We start from the raw sequence: 16,698 nt of genomic DNA on the forward strand, positions 1-16,698 counted from the left end.
CCGACCGACGGCCGGCCCGACCTAGGTCGGACCCAACCTACTAAACGGTAAACGGGTAGTAGTCAACGACACGACGCCACGCCCCCCCCCCCCCCCCCCCCCTTCCCCCAGCCTAGCGCCCCCTTCCCCAGGAGCGGTCGTGCAAGAAGTAGTATATAGTCTCGACGCCTCGGCCGCCCTCCAACTGCCACCACGCAACCCCTCCATCCGATCCGACAGGAGTCCACCATGTTGTCGACGCTTCCCTCCAGCAGCTCCCATTTCTCCACCCCTTCCGGTCAGGGCGCGCCAAAGCAGGGCCAGGGCCAGGGCCAAGGCGCCGGCGACGGCAACGGCTTCAGCGCCGACCAGATTGCCGCCCAGCGCAACCTCGCCTCGACCCTCAACGTCCTCACCTCTGGCCAGCACGACGCCGATCCCAGCCTGATCACACCGTACTCACAACTGCCAAAGTCCATCTCGGGCCCCACCGTCTGGGACGCCGCCTCGTACCGGGGCCAAGAGAACAGCCACAAGTGGGTTCACACCTTCACGCCCACCGAAATCGCCCAGCTCGAAACCGCAGCCCAGCTCTGGCTCCAGAGCGGCAGGGAGCTCGGAGAGATCGAGCGCTCCACCTTTCCGCTGCCTGCCTCGCTCATCGAGACGCTCACCGCACTGCGCGAGCGCCTGATCCACGGCCACGGCTTCTACCTCTTCAAGGGCCTGCCGACCGAGCGCTGGGGCAACCGTCTCAGCGCCATTGCCTATCTCGGCCTGGGCAGCTACCTGGGCAACATCGTCTCCCAGAACCGCCTCGGTCATGTCCTGGGCCACGTCAAGGACCTCGGCGACGACCCCACGCAGATCGACAAGGTCCGCATCTACCGCACCAACGCCCGCCAGTTTTTCCACACTGACTCGAGCGGGGGTGCCGTCGGCCTGCTGTGCCTGCACAAGGCCCTCGAGGGGGGCGAGAGCGACATTGCCTCGTCGCACGCCATCTGGAACCATCTGCAGGCCAATCGGCCCGACGTCGCCGAGACGCTGGCCTCCAACATCTGGCACTTTGACCGCAAGGGCGAGGTGTCGGAGGGGCAAAAGGGGTGGTACACCAAGCCCATCTTTTCGCTCCGCAAGGGCGAGCCGGATAACCGGCTGGTGCTCAACTACGACCCCTACTACCTCAAGTCCATCGACCGCCACGTCGAGGCCGGTCTCATCCCGCCACTGAGCGACAAGCAAAAGGAAGCCATGGAGGTCCTCGAGCAGACGGCGCAGCTCCTCAGCCTTCACATGATCCTCGACGTCGGCGATATCCAATTCGTCGCCGACACTCACGTCCTGCACGCCAGGACCGCCTACAAGGACTACCCCCCGCCCGCTCCGCGCAGGCACCTGTACCGCCTTTGGGTGGCCGTGCCCGTTGCCGACGGCGGCTGGAACAGCATCTACCCGGACAACGAGCACCCTAGGCGTGGCGGCATCCAGGTAGACCAGCAGAAGCCGTGCTACCCGCTGGACGGAGAATGAGTGCGCCCGTCGGCTTTTGTAGCAGTCCCCTCGACAACTAAGATGGATGAAGATTTTGTGCCGATATGGCAAATTGAGAGAGACATGCTCGAAGAGGAGTGGCATGCTGCGGCTGGCCAGGAAAGCCAAGCTGGACAGGCGAATCACGTGCAAGCGGCGGCAGGTCGGCGAGAAAAAGTCGGAAGAAAATCACAGACCCGGCCTGGGCCAGCGCGGTGCCAGCGCAGTGCCAGGTTTGCGGCCCGGCCGGCGAAAACCAGAAAGGTATAAGAACCCCTCCGCCCGCCGCCTCCCCTCTTCCCGACCCCCAAGTGCGGCAAAAACGACGGCCTATACGTGTTGCTCCCTTTGCCTCTTCCCGCGTCTCGCACCTCGTATCGTTGCTTGCAGCGTCGAGGTGCGAGCGCGGGATGCTCCGATGGCCTAAAGGTGAGCGTCAAAGGTTCCAACGTCAAGACCGATACCCGCGACGCCAGGGAGGAACATTTTTTTGCCCCCTCTCGTACCTGATCCCTCGAGAGAGGGAGACGGTCCGCGGACGGACATCTCAGTACCCGCGCTCAATCGCCCTACCTCCAGAGGCGATCGAGTGGGTCGGTGGTCCGTACATTTCCCTTCCAACACCCTCCTCTTTTCTGCCTGATTCCTTCCCCCGCATCCTCGAGCCTGTTCCTTGATCTGCGCTTGTTCGATGTCATACAATTGTCTTTCTTGCCCTGTGGTCTGCGCCTCGACCGAGCTGGATGGTCCACACTTGAATGCAGGTTGAGCTTTCCTATCGCCATGTGGATCGGCCCTGTTGATCCGGCGGACCAAAAAGCGGAACACCGTCCATCGAGACGCTGGCGGACTCAGTTCGACGAGAATCCGCTCTCTGCGCTGGCTCAGGCTGCTTCAGGCCATGCGAGGAGCCGCCAAGTGGTGGGAGGTTGACCTCCTCTTCCTTCGTCGTGCCGGCTTGTCGCTGGTAGTCGGGGCCGTCTCAGAGGCCCCGGGAGGATCGCTGCTCGCATTCGGCTCCCTTGCCGGAACCGCCAGCTCCTTGGTCGCGTTGGGCGGTCCAGCAGTCGAAGTCGAGATGGGAGTCGCAGTGCTACTGAGCGCGGTTGCGCTGTTGGGAAGAGGTACGCTCACAACCCCGGAAGCAGGCGGGATCAAGATGCCGCTGGACGAGTTGGCAAGGGGCCGAGGGGAAGAGATGACGTTGATCCTCAGTACACTCCAGTGCAAATCGAAGGGCACTGGCGCGAGTAGCGAAAGTGCCAGCACCAGGATGCTCCCGAGCTGCAGCAGGCTGAACAGAAGGTGGGCCAAGCTGTGGCGGTTGGTCGATGAGCTGGCTGCCGGCGGTGTGGGCAGATCGGGGGAGACTGAGGCGAACGAAGGTGGTGGCATAGTCGACATCTTGCACCGTACTTGGTCTTGTGCAGTCTCTGCCCGAGCGCAGATTCCTCTGACCTAAGGACATAGGAGGAGCGGTTGGGGCGTTGGTGCGGCCCGGTAGCTAGCCAACCGACCTACGCTTGGCTTATAAGCAGGTTCGCCGCCGTCTTCTAACAGTCCATAGCAGACGGTCATGGTCAGACGCCAAGATACGGTCCCTTTGTCGTTCGCCCGACGCCTCATCAATCATGAATGGGCCCGACGTGCCAGATACAAAGGGCCCCGCATCGCCGAACTTGTCGCTGCTTGGCACAAGATTGCACCCCCCCCTTCCACCACGACGGCGAGCACAAAGGGCCCGCAAAGATGTCATCCGGTTCCATCGTCTCTCTCCCTCTCCCTCTCTGAATGCGAGCCTCTACATAAATGCCGTCGCTGTGCCCGTGCAATACTTCGTTCCATCGCACATTCCCCGAAGCTTTGTTGCACACACCTCAGACGATGCGGCCTCGTCCCTGCCTCGACCTCGCCACCAACCTTGTCGTGCTGGCCGCTTGCACTGTCGGGGCTCAAGCTGGGAATAGCGACCCGGCTGCCACAATCCCGACGTCGACCGTGGGCGGCCCGACCTCGACGTCTGCTGGCTCATCGAACTCCACGGCGGCTGCTGCGCCAGCCGCAGCAATGGCGAACACGACGACACCGCTTGTCCTCCTTTCGCCCCTCTCCTCCAGGCTCTACTCGACGCCCTACACTGATCTCGAAGCTCTCGCGACGGAACCGCATCTGCCGCCCTCTTACAGCCAGATCATCTCTCGACTCTCTTCGATCTCGCTCGTGCTCAACACGACGTCTGATGGCACGCTGCGCCTGCCCGTGGCCGGCATACCACTCGCTACGACGTCTCTGCCCACAACGTATCCGTCGATCTACTCGCTCTCGATCATCCTACTCCTCCTGAGCCACGTCTTCACCTGTGCGCTACGGATCCCACACGTCCTTCTAGCCACGTTGCCGCCGCGATCCAGGCACCACAACCTCGTCCTGGGATGGCTACGTCCGTACGCCATTCCAAGCCCATCGACTTCTACAGGCGTAGATGCAATCGTACGAGGACGACGTGAGGGTAGTGGCGGTGGTGCGGCAAACTCGATCGAGACACGTCTATACGCGTTTCGTCGCATCGCTGCGTACCTCCATGCAGCAGCTCTGCTCGTGTTTGGCGTGGTGACCCTCCTCTGGCGCAGCAGGGCTTCGACCGCCGTAGTGGCTCTAAACGCATCGACGTCTTCCCTTCTCCTCCGGCCTGTCAACGACGACAAGCCCGACGAACGGCAGGCTATTCGGGCCGAGCTCGGGAACCTTTTCGGCCTCTACTTCGCCCTGGCCCTCATCGGATTGACGGCTTGGTTGGCGGAGAAGAAATGCACGGAACGGTGGACAATCCAGCAGCAAGCGCTTCAGCAAGCATACGATGGGGTCAGAGCCGAATACACGGAATGGCAGATGGACTGCCAGCGGCGGGTCTGGCAGATGGAAAGGGAGTTGCAGCAAAGCTCCGCCACCTCCGTTGTCGCCATCGGTGCTGCCATGGCGGTGGGTGGCCCCGGTGGTGGAGCCGGGGACGAGGCGGACACATCGGGACTCAAGGCCCAGGTCCGAGTGGATCCGCCCGCCTATCCCGCCAACGCGATGTGCAGGGAGGCGGAACTGGAGGAGGGTGAAAAGGGGCGTGAGGCAGAAGCCGAAGGCCTAAGTTGGAGGCTGGTGGGCGATCAAAGCGGGAAGATCTACAATTGATGCATGGTCAGGGTCAGCGGGCTGCGCCACTTCAACCTCGCGAGCATCGACAGAAGAGCTTGATCGCATGGGGGATCGAGTTGCAACTGGATCTCTATTTCTTCGCGACCTGTCGCCTAGTGGTGCTTCGACCCAGTGCTGCTGCTGGAGTCCACGAGCCCAGTCTGTGAAACTCAAAAGAGCCTTTCGAAGCTGCGAGGCCGTAATTGTTGTTGAAACATGCTTGCCACGGACGAGCCAGACGCGCTTGAATGAGCAGCAAGGTACCAAGCACATCTTCTGCAACATTGCGGCTTCGACGGTCCGACCTCTGCATCTGCCGCCGCGTCCGCCTGATTACCCCTGATCTGTGCATGTCCGAAACTGCTCTGCTCATGCTGGCAGCTCGAACTTTTCGCCCTTCATCACTTTGGTGAAGTAAACTGATGATGGTGGGGGGGAGGCGGTTGCGAAAGGGAACATGTACAAGGAAGAGTTAGTGCGTCCGACTTCGGGATGAGGCACATGTCCCTTCGGCCATCATCGCCCAACATACCATAGAAGAAGTCGAGGTAAAGACCTGTCTGGACGAGGCCCGAGATCACCGAGATCGGGTCGACCGTGTTCTCCGTGAAGTACCTGTGTGTCAGAAGAGAATTCAGATTGCGGAAGTCAGGCTCACCATTGCCAACAAGAGCGGATGAGAGGTAGAGTTGATCTACAGCTGCTGCTGCCCTCGAGGTTGACTTACCGGTAGATCCAGTTGGGGATGTAGAGAGCTCGGTAGGCGCCGAGGGCAAAGAGGTAGTGCGTGGTGATGGTCTCTGCCTCGCCAGTCCTCTGGAGCATGAAGAGCTGGGGAAGGATGGCGACAGCCTCGAGGTAGATGCTGAAGGCCCACATGACTTCGAGGAAGGTGAACTTGTAGTTGAAGATGAGGGCCAGTACGAGAGCGGGGCCCATGAGGTACTCGAGGCGGATGGTGTCGATGGCAGGGTCATGAGTGGGCCGGAACTTGATCTTCATGAGGTAGAGGATGTAGCACGACGACGAGATGAAGAAGATCTTCATCAGGGTGCGGTATAGAGACGTCTCGAAGAAGATGTCGAGGTATCGGGAGGCAAAGACGATTGTGTAGAGGAGCTGTGTCTTGAACGAGATGCCGCGGCACGACTTGGACAGCTGGATCTTATGGAGGAGGATGAAGATCGAGGCCAGATGGGCCAGATCGCCAAAGAAGCGGAAGACGTTCATCGCGGAGTGGGTGGTCGGGCCAACGCGAGGTCCAGCTTCTTAACCTTCCTTCTTGGTTTCTCGCCCAGAGGGACAGACGGGCGACGAGGGCCGACGGACGCCTATGCAAGCGAAGGAGTCGTCTGGGGTCTCGGTCGGATCGCTTGGCTGCGGTCGCGGAACGAGACGAGGGAGGCCCAGAGGGGATGTCGTGAGCACGCCTGTGTCAATGGAACGTGGAAGGATGCGCAAACGATCGAGGACCGACTGGTGCGTCGATGGCGGTGGCGATGATGGTGCGGTCAAGGTACGGCGATGGTGGTGAGGTGGGCCTTTGGATCCGGTGTGAGGTAGGTAGGTGGATGGGGAGGAGAAGACGTTCCAGCGAGACGGAAGTGGACCTCGACGCGGCCAATTTCAGGTGACGTCGAGGCGGGCGCAGAGAGGTCGCGCAGAGGTTGGGTGCGGTCGATGCGCCGCCCTGGGCCCGATGCTCTTGGGCCCCTGCGCTGCCAGCTGGCCAGGCCTAGCCTGGCCTTTGGGCGCCCAGCTGTGCGGCACCTCGCGGTTCCGGCGAGTCGCCGCCCACAGCAGCTCGCTGGCAGGCCCCTCCCCCGAGCCCCCGTTGTCGATCACGCTCACTCGGGCGAGACAATCATGACTTCTCGAGCGCACACCAAGGGCCCTCCACAAGCGCTCGGGCCAGTCTTGAGCCAACCTCGATTCCGCTGAGGCTCGCTGCCTGCTCTCTCCTTCCCAACCAACTCGAACCGCCTCGCCCTCGATACACACGACAGACAGACAGGGAAGAGGTCGACGCCTCTGTCGGCACCACCTTCGCTTCCCTTGTCACCTTCGCTGGGACGTGGACAGCAATCATGGCACGCACGCTCCACATTGTCGTCAACCCACACGCGGGCCATTGCGACTCGCTCACCGTCCTTCGCGACGAGGTCGAGCCACTCCTTGTCCACCACGGCAACAGCAGCCTGCTCGACATCGTCCGCCACCAGACCCAGGCCAAGGATGACGGCAGACGCATCGGCGCGAAAATCCGCGCCCAAGCCGACTCGTCCTCGCCGCCGTTTGACTCGCTGGCGGCGCAACACCAGGTCGACGTCGTCGTCGTCGGCGGAGACGGAACCACAAACGAAATCATCAACGGCTTCTTCGCCGACGACGTCCTCGTCACACGGTCAGTGCCGAGCGCGTCGACCTTGGCACCCACCCTCCACCTCATTCCCGTCCCAACGGGCTCCGCAAACGCCCTGTATGCCGCCTGCTTTCCGCCCTCGTCTGCAAAAGAGGACCAGCGCGTGGCCCCTCAAGACACCCACAAAAGCACCCAGCATTGGTCAAGAGCCAAATCGCTTCGCTCTTTCCTTGCAAGCCTCGGCTTAAACCTCAAAAAACCCTCCTCTGACGAAGGCTTTCAAGGGACCCTCGCACCGCTGACCCTCCTCGTCAACGACATCATCCCCGTGCCGCCCTCCTCCGAAGCTTGCCAGAGGGCGCAAGCTTCGTCATCATCAGCGACGCCGGTCGAGGTGTCCTCCCCTGAGCGAATCCTCACCCATCTCGTCACCTCACACGCGCTCCACGCCGCCATACTGCATGACTCCGAGACTCCTGAGATGCGTCAAAGCTTCCCTGGCACGGAGCGCTTCAAGAAGGCATTCGAACTCAACGCCACCCGGTGGACCTATGGACAGCTTCGCTTACACCCTCTCCTCACCACCGGGCTCGTATCCCAGTACCAGCCCTCCAGCAAGACATTCGAGACCGTCTCGGAAACAGTGCTCCAAGGCCCATTTGTCTACCTCAACGCCCTCGTTACCGATCGGCTGGAACCTCACTTCGTCCCCGCCCCCTTTTCATCCACCTTCTCCACCGCATCGGCTCAGCGCCACAGGGTCTCCGCAGTCGACAAAGCCGCGCGCCAGCTTCAGAGGCCCCCGGAAGCGGTCGACCTTGTCATCATACGCCCTCATAGGGATCCCAACGTCAAGGACGCCCTGGATGCGGCGAGTCCGGGGGACCGAGCGTTGATCATGGAGCGAGCCCAAGCCGACTTCCTTGCGACCAGGCTGGGTGGCATCATACAGGCCATGTACGACGGGGGCAAGCACGTTGATCTCGTCTACGAGGACAACCAAGGCACCGCGGCGCCCATCGTCGAGTACCTCCGCACCGGCGGCTACTCTTTCGACCCAGTGAGTCGCCACTGCGCCACGTGACGCCAGAAACAGGAGCAAGGCTGTGAACCCTGCACGCTGACGCCTTCATCCGTCTTCCTCCGTCGACTGACAGGCGCCCGAAGATGAGCGCGCATCTCTCATCTGCCTTGACGGCGTGACGATCCCGTCGCAGAAGTCCGAAGTATCCGTATGGGGCTCGGCTACCGGACGAGGCCGCGCTTACGTCTGGACGTGAACAGCCCGGTCATGCGCCGCGCCAGTCAAGTCGAAAGTCGTTGCATGCCATTCCTGACTCGGATCGAGGGGTTGGATCTCGGTTTCTCGGCTACACACGCGCGGCTCTCCTACCTGGCCGCCAACGATCGCCACTCATCGTCTCGCCGGGACACTGCGCCAGCGATGTTGTGGATTCGGGCTGGCTCCCCGCAAAGCCTCATTGGGCCAGATGCTCGTCGCCCGATCGGCTCGTTCGGATGCTGCGCTTCTTTGGCCTGCGACTGGTTTCGCTGCCTGCGAGGCCGCGGACGGCCGTGCTCGCTGCATGCAAGGCGGCGTCGTTCAGGCCGGGTGTGGTCCGGCGCGCTTGGCCTCCTCGCGAGGGATCAGGGCCGTCTCCGAGGCGTACTCCAGCAGCATTGATGCAGGATACGTCCGCTCGGCCGCGTTTCGGTCGAGGTAGAGTGACGTGGGGATCCCGCCGACGCGATCCGTGGTGCGGGCCAGCATGCCGGCTTTGCCCGTCACGCGGCGCAGCCCTTTGAGGCGGAAGACCTGTGGGCGGCGGCACCGTACACGCTAGGTCAGGCCCAGGTTTGATACCGCAAGCTTCTTGGCTCGCAGCCTTGCAAGTTTCATAACGCACCTGCCTGAGGATCGACACCAGCGACGGCACGACGAGCCGCGCTCCAACTGTGTCGCCGGACCGTGCGAGAAAAGAACGGTGGGAAGCGTCAACGGGAGTCACCTAGATCCACCGAAGCGAGGGTCCCGAGGCCGGCTGCGCGCAAACTCACAGCACGAGTGAATGCCGCGTTCGAGGAGGTCGTACGACTCTCGCGGGCGGAACGGATCCACCCTGTCCGGCGCTGGGAACGCCGCAGCGTCCATGGAGGCCTGCGAGGTGGCGATCAGGACCATGTCACCCCTCTTGAGGTCGATTTCGCGGTTCGAGTCTTCGAAGGTAAAGTCGCGGGTGACGCGGCGAGCTGAGTGACCGTCGCACAGGCGAAAAGGGAGTCCGATCCGCTTGTTGGTCAGCCCGACTTGACGGGTCTCGGGTCTTCCAAGCTTTCCCAGGGCAGACTTACGCAGACCCGGGACAATGGGAGCAAGGCGCATCGCCTCCAGTACGAATCCTTCGAGTTCGTCGCTGGCATCCTTTCCCGGCGAGATCGCGAGCTCGGTGATGCGGCCTCGTTCTTCGGCGCGCGACTCGTCCAGGTAGAAGTCGATCATCCTCGAGGCCAGCTGGGTGACCTGCTCTCCGTGATTGAACAAGACAGTGCACCCACATCCTGGCGTCAGCGCGCCGCGGCTTGCTCGGCGCGTCGGTGTGAGATGAGATGCGGCCGGGCACTCACGCTTCCAGCGAGGGCCGCCGCCACGTGCACGCAGCTCCATGCCGCAGACGCGCCAGAGAGACCGGCCTGGAGGAGCGAGTGGAAAAGACGTTCCGCATCCGGGCTGATGTCGTAAGCGGTACCCCTGGCGAGCCAGTCGACGAGCGGCTCCATCAAGCCCGAGTGGGCTCGGATCTGCGCCTTGAGGATGTCGGCCAGCCTCTGGGACGCCTCGACGGCCCGGTCCCTCAGCTTCCACTCGTGACGAGGCAAGACGTGGAACGTGTCGTGGAGGTAGAGGGCCATGAGGTCGTGGAAGAGTTCCGAGAGGCCAATCAGACCTCGAGGGTGCTCTTCCGTCTTGAGCGGGAATGCGAAGCGCTGAGCGATCCAGATGATAGGAGCCACGTTGCAGACGTCACGGATGATGTCAATCTGGCGACGCCTGGAGCCGTCTCGGTAGGCCACGCTGCTGGCGTTGATCAGTTCGGGCACCGCCTTGTCGAAGAAGGCATGCACGTCGACCTCGAAGCCGTCCGGGTAGAAGGCGTTGCGGAACACACGCGCTCGCTCGTCGTTCCAGTCGATTCTGTCGTAGCAGGCGTGGACGCGGCGCTCGTCTTCGGCCTCGGCAGCCGCACAGGTGCGCTCGTCGTAGAGGGTCTGGAGTCCTTGGCGGTCCTCCATCGCCTTCGAACAACCGGCGAAAGTATAGATCCCGCGCACGGCGAGTGTCGTGGGACGTTCGACGTCGTACTGGTGGAGGGCCTTGTTGTCCGCCAAAACCTTGCGCACCGAACGGTTGGTGTGGAAGGGGAGCATGGCGAAGCTCGACGTGCCAGGCCAAGCACCAGGCAGCGTGGCGAAGAGGACTGTAGCGAGGCTGCCTCCATAAGCTCCGGGAACTGGTGCCAGCGTGCCCACTCCCCAGCTAGTCAGCGTGGCGCTGCTGCGGTCGAATGTGAGAAATCGGTCGCTGCGGATGAGCGAGATCAGGTCCTCGAACACCGCACGGCTGGTTGTGTAGCCGCAGCAGAGGCCTTGCATCGGTGTTACCAGAGGGATCAAGAAGCGGTCAGGCTCCAGGCGCCGCCCGTGCTGGCCAGACCCGGTATTTGCCTACTCACCGCTCCCCGGTCCAGGCGGCTTGGTCTCTTCAGCCCTGCGTGCCTCGCGGTTCAAAGGAGGGATGGTGGCGGCTTGAGCCGAAATTCCTGCGTCCAGGGAACGTCCGATCCCAACGCTTACTCACATCAGGCCGGGGTACAGCTCCAGGTCGTCGATGTGGCCGTAGAGCCTCTCGGCGGCAAGAGCGACCTGGGGCTCGGACGGATTCCATTCCTGAAACGACTTGTACGTCGTCAGGTTCACTGCAGGTGGTGACGAGCCAGATCGGATGACGGCGTTTACATTGGCGCAGCCGGGAAATGACCGACCTCAGCGAGGCCCACCTTGCCGCATCCGGGTCTCGCGGTTGCTCGAGGCGACTCACTGGCGGCTCGGAACTCGTTGAGCGTGGCGACGCCGAAGACGTCGCGGGCCAGCCTAATGCCGGCGATCTCGAGAAGGCGGTGCGAGGAGGGTGAGCTTCGCGCACCAAACGCGTGGCCGGGCTCCTCGATGCTGTCCATGATGAGCTCGGCCAGCTTCCTCGAGTCGAAGGTGCCTTGGGCGTTGCGAGTGAACTGGCCGTTGCCAAACGTCCACTCGCTCGGCGACATCTCGTCGAGCTCGGCGACGCGCGACGACACAAAGCCCCAAAAGTCCTGCGGCGCGATATCGTCAATGGCCGTCTTGGGAAAGCCGCGGTGAAGCGTCTCCTGCATGAAGCAGTCGTCCGAAGCAGACGCAGCTGTCAAGGTAAAAGAGGCAGCAGAGTGCTGAAGCTCAGCGAAGGGCCTCTTGCGCTTCATGGGCCATCCCGATCGGGTGGCTGCGGAGAGCAGGAACCTCAACTTACCCGCAAACCAGCGGTACAGGAGGCTGGATTCGGCGGCGGCTGCGTCGCCCGTTCCGTGCTGTTGCCTCTCGGTACTCTTTCCCCCGAGGTCGGGCGTCCACGACGAGTCCGCGCGCAGAGTGTCGAGGATCGCCGCCAAAAAGTCGCCCACGATGACATTGGCAAAGGTGGCGACGTTGACGTTGCGTGCCTTCTGGAAGATGTCCTCGTCCTGCCACTTGAGATGGTCGACGTCGGCCTCGGCGGCGCTCTTGTACAGGCCCTGCTCGTCGATCTCGTAGATGCGCCCCGCCAGGTGGTTGTGGTAGCGAGCAAAGAGGATGGCGATGGTGACCACGCTGGGCGGTCGGAGGAGCAGCTCGCGCGACGCGATGGTGTCCGGGAAGATCGTGCCATTTTCGAAGGTGCGGACACGGTCCTGTTCGGGCTGTGTGTTGCCATAGATGATCGAGAGATCTGCGTAGCTCGATGTGTCGTTGATGTGTGGCGTTTCCCGGCTCCCCTGGACTGTCGGGTGAGAAAAGATGTAGCATCGAGTAGGCACGTTCACGAAAGTGGCGGCGTCGCGTGAGAATAGAGTGTCAGAGCCAGAACCCCAGCTTCCAGCGCGACATCAAACTTTCACCATCGCCCCTGCGCGCTGCACTCACAGCGCTCGTGGCTCAGCAGGCTAGCAAAGGCAAAGAAGAGTCGGTTGAGGCCGCTTGGGTGCTCGACGAAAGAGCGCTCCGGTCGGCGGAGGAGCTGATCGTAAACGAGCTCGGGCTCCGGCAGCGTCGGAGGCTTGGGCTTGCGGGGCGGCACGCCGCGGACGAAGCAGGTGCCGGCCTTTCCGACGTCTGGGAACCAGAGGTCGTTGCCGCTGCCGTCCGCGCTGCGGTACACGGCGTCGGGTCCACACACCGAGCGCGGCGGATGAGGCAGGTCGCGGTAGAGGCCGCCGATCAGGGCATTGGCAACGCTACTCTGTGCTGGTGAGTGGTCGGGCAGCTCCTGAAGCATGCCGACCACCTTGTCGAGCAGGAGCTCGCGGTCGTTGACTGGCTGGCCGCTGGTGAGCTTAGCGACAGCCTGGCTCAATGTCGCCACATGCTTTGGGCTCGTCAGAGAGGCCAGACTGTGGAGCAGCTTGGCTTGCTCGGGCTCGGGCTCGACATCGGTGAGTCGATTCGCCGCGGTGGAAGGCGCACGGCGGACCGCGTCCAACATCTGTTCCAAGCATCGTAAACGTAGGTCCGGGACGGTGGCAAGAATGTTAGCCAGGCAGCCGGCTTGAGACGTCGATCTCCGACCGCCAGTCGAGATGGACTCCGCGAATTGGTCGCTGCTTGGCGAACTTACCTTGGAAAGGTTGCCCGGCATCCTTTTGGCCGACGCTGCAAGGGTGAGATCGATGAGCTCAGAGCTGGCGACGTACAGCCGTTGGACAACGCGGGCAAGGTTGCGTTCAGTGAGCTGCCGGGACCGGTTCCTGCAGACAAAGTAGGGAAATGCTCACAGCTGCTGGTCGCTGAGCAAGGCCAAACACGGTGGCGATTTTGAAGGAGGCAATGCTGAGGGAGGCGACGCTGAAGAAGGCGACGCTCGGGCAGCAAGGGCGTCAAGAGAGAACAACCCTCACGTCTCGGGCGAGGTGCGAGATGCGAAGTGCGCTGGGCCAGGGACAAGGAGAAGCGGGGCGTAGACGTTGTCGAAAGCAGCCAAGCGCCTTGATCGACGTAGCTCGACTGGAAACTGGTACATGGGAGCCCATAGAGAGAAGCCGAGAGGGGAACGGGACGGGCGTGTAGCGACTAAAGGGGCGTGGGCCCTCCCCTTATATGGACCTCGGCCAGCCAGGCGGCCGCCAGAGGGAGGGCAGCCTGTCGGGCGAGCCGACACCACCCTCACCCCAGGTCCTGGCTCGAGCTGCGGCGCTGCAGCACCGAGCGCGGCGCCAAAAATCCCGTCCAGCCGGTCCTCGGTGGCAGAGAAGCCTGGGCCGAAGAACAACACAGCCACAGGAGCGCGGCCAAGCAGCAGCAGCAGCAGCGGCGGCGGCGGCGGCGGCGAAGTGTCTTGCATCCGCACAGCCCGGCTGACCCGAGGTCAGAGAGTAAGTGTGTGGGTCCGAGCGCACACCCACCTCGGTCCGCTGACTACTACTGACTAGTACGTCTGCCTGCCTGCCGCAGGCAATTCCAACGACGATCCCTGCTCCGCCCGCTCCTCCAGGCCAGGCCGTTTGGCCAAGCAGGCACCAACAGGCAGACCAACGCGTACGCCTCCCTGTCACGACACCAGCCCCGGTTACGATCCGTGATATAACGTTAGACAACCTTGCGCGCGCCTGCTTGACTTAGCGTGCGTACGGCGTGCTTGCTTGCTTGCCTGTTCCTCGGCTTGCGCACCAGCCAAGGCGGCTGGTCTCCTTGCTCACCAATGGCCAAATTCGTAGGAGGCGACGAGGCCAGGGAGGCTAGGGACCCGGCGGCGGTTCGGATCAAACGAGAGCCCTGGCCTGCACGGGTTCCCCGCAACCAGAGGATGAACGTGCTGCAGAAACAGGATGCGCGCATGTACGATCGATGATGTGGCGTCAAGGGTCATCAAGGTTCGACTGGGCAAAGGTTCGTTGTGGCTGTGCGTGTGCAGGGCTACAAAGGCAGGAGCCTGCCTTGTCTCTTGTAGTCTCCAGCTCCGCCTTCGCCTCGTTCAATAGTAGGCTCCGGCACCTGCATACTGCTCCGCTTCATCCCTTGCCTTGCCGATCGAGAGGCCTCCAAAGGCTAGCTGGCTTGGGTCGTCGCAGGCGCCGTCGATGCCATCCGTCTCTGGTGCTTCGCCTCGTGCCGCCGTGATTGGCACCGTTGGCGGCCCGACCTGAGGCCCTGGCCTTTCCAGTACTACTGGCGGCACACCGACATCGGGTGGCCCGGTCCCACCACCGACCATCACGGCCCGTTTCATCCCTTCGGACTGGAATCCCGGCGAGCCCGGGCCAAACGCAGGCACCGGATGGCGGTACGGCCTTGGATCGAGGGCGGCCCTGCCGGCGGGGATCCTCGTCTGCAGCTCGGAGGCCTTTGGGATCGGCTGGAACGAGACGGTATCGTTGAGCTTGCCGTAGCTCCGCAGCCAGTGCTCGACGGTGCGAAGCTCTTCCTCGCGCACTGTGCGAAGTTCGTCGCGCGCCTCCTTGCTGGACCGTTCTCGCAGCGCCGCCGTCAGCCTGCCGGAGCTGCCACCTTCGAGCCCGTCTCTGGCCATGCGCAGGAAGGCGATGGCCTCGCCAATGCGTCCGCCCGCCTCGCCGGCGTCGACGCCGAGCCATTTGTATGCCAGCGCGCGGTGAAGGTCAGCGCAGCTGGCGATGTAACGCAGCAGCGGCGCGCCCACCTCGAGGTCAGCGTCGGTCGCGGCGTCCGCTCCCAGACTGGCCGCAGCCGCACTTCTCGATGACGACGAGGCGGAGGTGTCCCGCGAGGCGAGCGATCGCAGCTTGCCGAACACGGCCTTCTTGCCCTCGCGCGTTGTAGCATCTCGACCGTCGACGGTGTCCTTGCTCGACGACATCGGCGTTCGGTGGTACGAGCCAAAGTCGCTCGATCTGGAGCTGGTCGCCGTCTTTTTCCCTGCGATGCCGGCGAGGGAGCGCGCGCTCTCGAAGTGGGAGGCGACAAACAGGTGCAGCTTTGCCAGCAGCGACGCAGAGGGATGCGACTTTGGCAACGGCGGACCGGGCGTGGTGGTGTCTACTGCGAGCGAGAGTGAGGGCGAGAGGAGCTTGCGGATCGCGAGGGTCTGGGCCTCGGCAAGTGCAAGCTTTGAGAGCGCCAGCGTCACCTCTCTTGTCATGTCCGGCGGTCGACCGTCAATCCTGCCTACCTGCGCCTCCCATTGGGGGATCAGGTTCTGTGAGAGGTGCTCAAAGATGCCGCAGGCGCGGCAGAGAGTATCGGCAGCCCACCGCAGCTTGTCGTCCTTGACCTTGCGCTCGGCGTCCGAGAGGCGTCGATCGCGCTCGTACTGCCCGAGCGACGCTGTGGCCGAGGCGGCAAAGTTGCACAGCGCGACGCCATGTAGGAGCAATGTCGAGCACATCTCGTAATAGATGCCGGGCAAGGCGATGCGAGGAGGGCTGCGGAAGAGAGTCGAGGACAGTGTGGTACGCCAAGAGAATTGGGGCTCGTAACGCAGTATGAGGTCGTCGGTCTGGATGCAGTTGAAGATGGCAAAGAGATGGGGCAGGTAGTCTTCGACGGCCTTGACGATCCGCAGCCAGTCGACGCATCCGTCGTCGCTCTGGTTATCGCCGGCGCGGCATTCCTTGAGCACAGCTCGCAGCCCAGATCGCAGCTCGGTCGCCTGCGATACCTGAGAGACGAGATCCGAGGTGATGAGGAAGTCGGAAAAGGAGATGGCGCCCGTGGTGGGCAGAGTGTGGGTATACATTTCTGGAGGCGGGAGCTCCACAGACAATGCAGGTCGGAGGCCGATGTGATGGTGGCGAAGGAACCGCTTGTTGATGGTTGTCACAACAGCCGTGGCGGCCGAGTCGGAGGTTGTAGGCGGCACGACCGTTGGCGGCGCCGGCAGCGGCGGCGGCGGAAGAGGTGGTGGTGGTGGCGGTGGTGGTGGTGGTGGTGGTGTTAGCCCTTCTTGAATCAGGTACGGGGAGGGCAGCTGGGACGGGACGAAGAGTGCCAAGACAACTTTCTGCGACGCGCAGGCGCACGGGCCACCAGACAAGAAGCCCTCCACTAGGCGCAGGGTTTTTGCTACGATTTCGGAAATTGCAGGATATTCCTCGAAATGGCAGTGCGTAGGAGATCGTTACACCCCTACGATATTTGGCCGTAGATCACCTACAGCATTTTTGGTCGGTCGTAGAAGTCCCTTGCAGCGCTTACCGTAGGCCTATCTCCGCACCCAACAGCCATATGTACTCTACAGGCATTGTATTGCAAAATCTAATTACACTGATGTGCGGCGGCGCGGCGACGGCATTGGTGGGTGGCAGGGCGAGCAGGCAGGAAGGCAGGTGGTATCACGCGTAACAAGCAATGGTGGTGGAGCATTGGCACAAGCGGAG

At 62.7% G+C, this 16,698-nt stretch overlaps 7 protein-coding genes across 7 annotated transcripts; 3 read left to right on the plus strand and 4 right to left on the minus strand.

Moving 5' to 3' along the window:
• Nucleotides 1-228: 228 nt before the first annotated feature.
• PFL1_05714 (uncharacterized protein) lies at nucleotides 229-1,512 on the plus strand (the record flags this gene model as incomplete). The annotated part of the gene is made up of 1 exon (XM_007883249.1): nucleotides 229-1,512. One exon carries the CDS (start codon nucleotides 229-231, stop codon nucleotides 1,510-1,512), a length of 1,284 nt encoding a protein of 427 aa, XP_007881440.1.
• Nucleotides 1,513-2,406: 894 nt separating this feature from the next.
• PFL1_05715 (uncharacterized protein) lies at nucleotides 2,407-2,916 on the minus strand (the record flags this gene model as incomplete). The annotated part of the gene is made up of 1 exon (XM_007883250.1): nucleotides 2,407-2,916. One exon carries the CDS (start codon nucleotides 2,914-2,916, stop codon nucleotides 2,407-2,409), a length of 510 nt encoding a protein of 169 aa, XP_007881441.1.
• A 405-nt stretch (nucleotides 2,917-3,321) lies between these two features.
• PFL1_05716 (uncharacterized protein) lies at nucleotides 3,322-4,695 on the plus strand (the record flags this gene model as incomplete). Its single annotated transcript, XM_007883251.1, has 1 exon — nucleotides 3,322-4,695. One exon carries the CDS (start codon nucleotides 3,322-3,324, stop codon nucleotides 4,693-4,695), a length of 1,374 nt encoding a protein of 457 aa, XP_007881442.1.
• A 372-nt stretch (nucleotides 4,696-5,067) lies between these two features.
• Nucleotides 5,068-5,928, minus strand: PFL1_05717 (uncharacterized protein; the record flags this gene model as incomplete). The annotated part of the gene is made up of 3 exons (XM_007883252.1): nucleotides 5,068-5,117; nucleotides 5,231-5,313; nucleotides 5,426-5,928. 3 exons carry the CDS (start codon nucleotides 5,926-5,928, stop codon nucleotides 5,068-5,070), a joined length of 636 nt encoding a protein of 211 aa, XP_007881443.1.
• Nucleotides 5,929-6,785: 857 nt separating this feature from the next.
• On the plus strand, nucleotides 6,786-8,340 carry PFL1_05718 (uncharacterized protein; the record flags this gene model as incomplete). Its single annotated transcript, XM_007883253.1, has 2 exons — nucleotides 6,786-8,120; nucleotides 8,218-8,340. 2 exons carry the CDS (start codon nucleotides 6,786-6,788, stop codon nucleotides 8,338-8,340), a joined length of 1,458 nt encoding a protein of 485 aa, XP_007881444.1.
• Nucleotides 8,341-8,663: 323 nt separating this feature from the next.
• On the minus strand, nucleotides 8,664-12,986 carry PFL1_05719 (uncharacterized protein; the record flags this gene model as incomplete). The annotated part of the gene is made up of 11 exons (XM_007883254.1): nucleotides 8,664-8,876; nucleotides 8,968-9,014; nucleotides 9,119-9,310; nucleotides 9,413-9,581; nucleotides 9,686-10,704; nucleotides 10,792-10,826; nucleotides 10,917-11,034; nucleotides 11,157-11,516; nucleotides 11,625-12,131; nucleotides 12,275-12,833; nucleotides 12,966-12,986. 11 exons carry the CDS (start codon nucleotides 12,984-12,986, stop codon nucleotides 8,664-8,666), a joined length of 3,240 nt encoding a protein of 1,079 aa, XP_007881445.1.
• A 1,332-nt stretch (nucleotides 12,987-14,318) lies between these two features.
• On the minus strand, nucleotides 14,319-16,058 carry PFL1_05720 (uncharacterized protein; the record flags this gene model as incomplete). The annotated part of the gene is made up of 1 exon (XM_007883255.1): nucleotides 14,319-16,058. One exon carries the CDS (start codon nucleotides 16,056-16,058, stop codon nucleotides 14,319-14,321), a length of 1,740 nt encoding a protein of 579 aa, XP_007881446.1.
• Nucleotides 16,059-16,698: the final 640 nt, after the last annotated feature.

Source organism: Pseudozyma flocculosa (assembly GCF_000417875.1).
Source record: "Pseudozyma flocculosa PF-1 unplaced genomic scaffold scaffold00021, whole genome shotgun sequence".
NCBI classification, from domain to species: domain Eukaryota; kingdom Fungi; phylum Basidiomycota; class Ustilaginomycetes; order Ustilaginales; family Ustilaginaceae; genus Pseudozyma; species Pseudozyma flocculosa.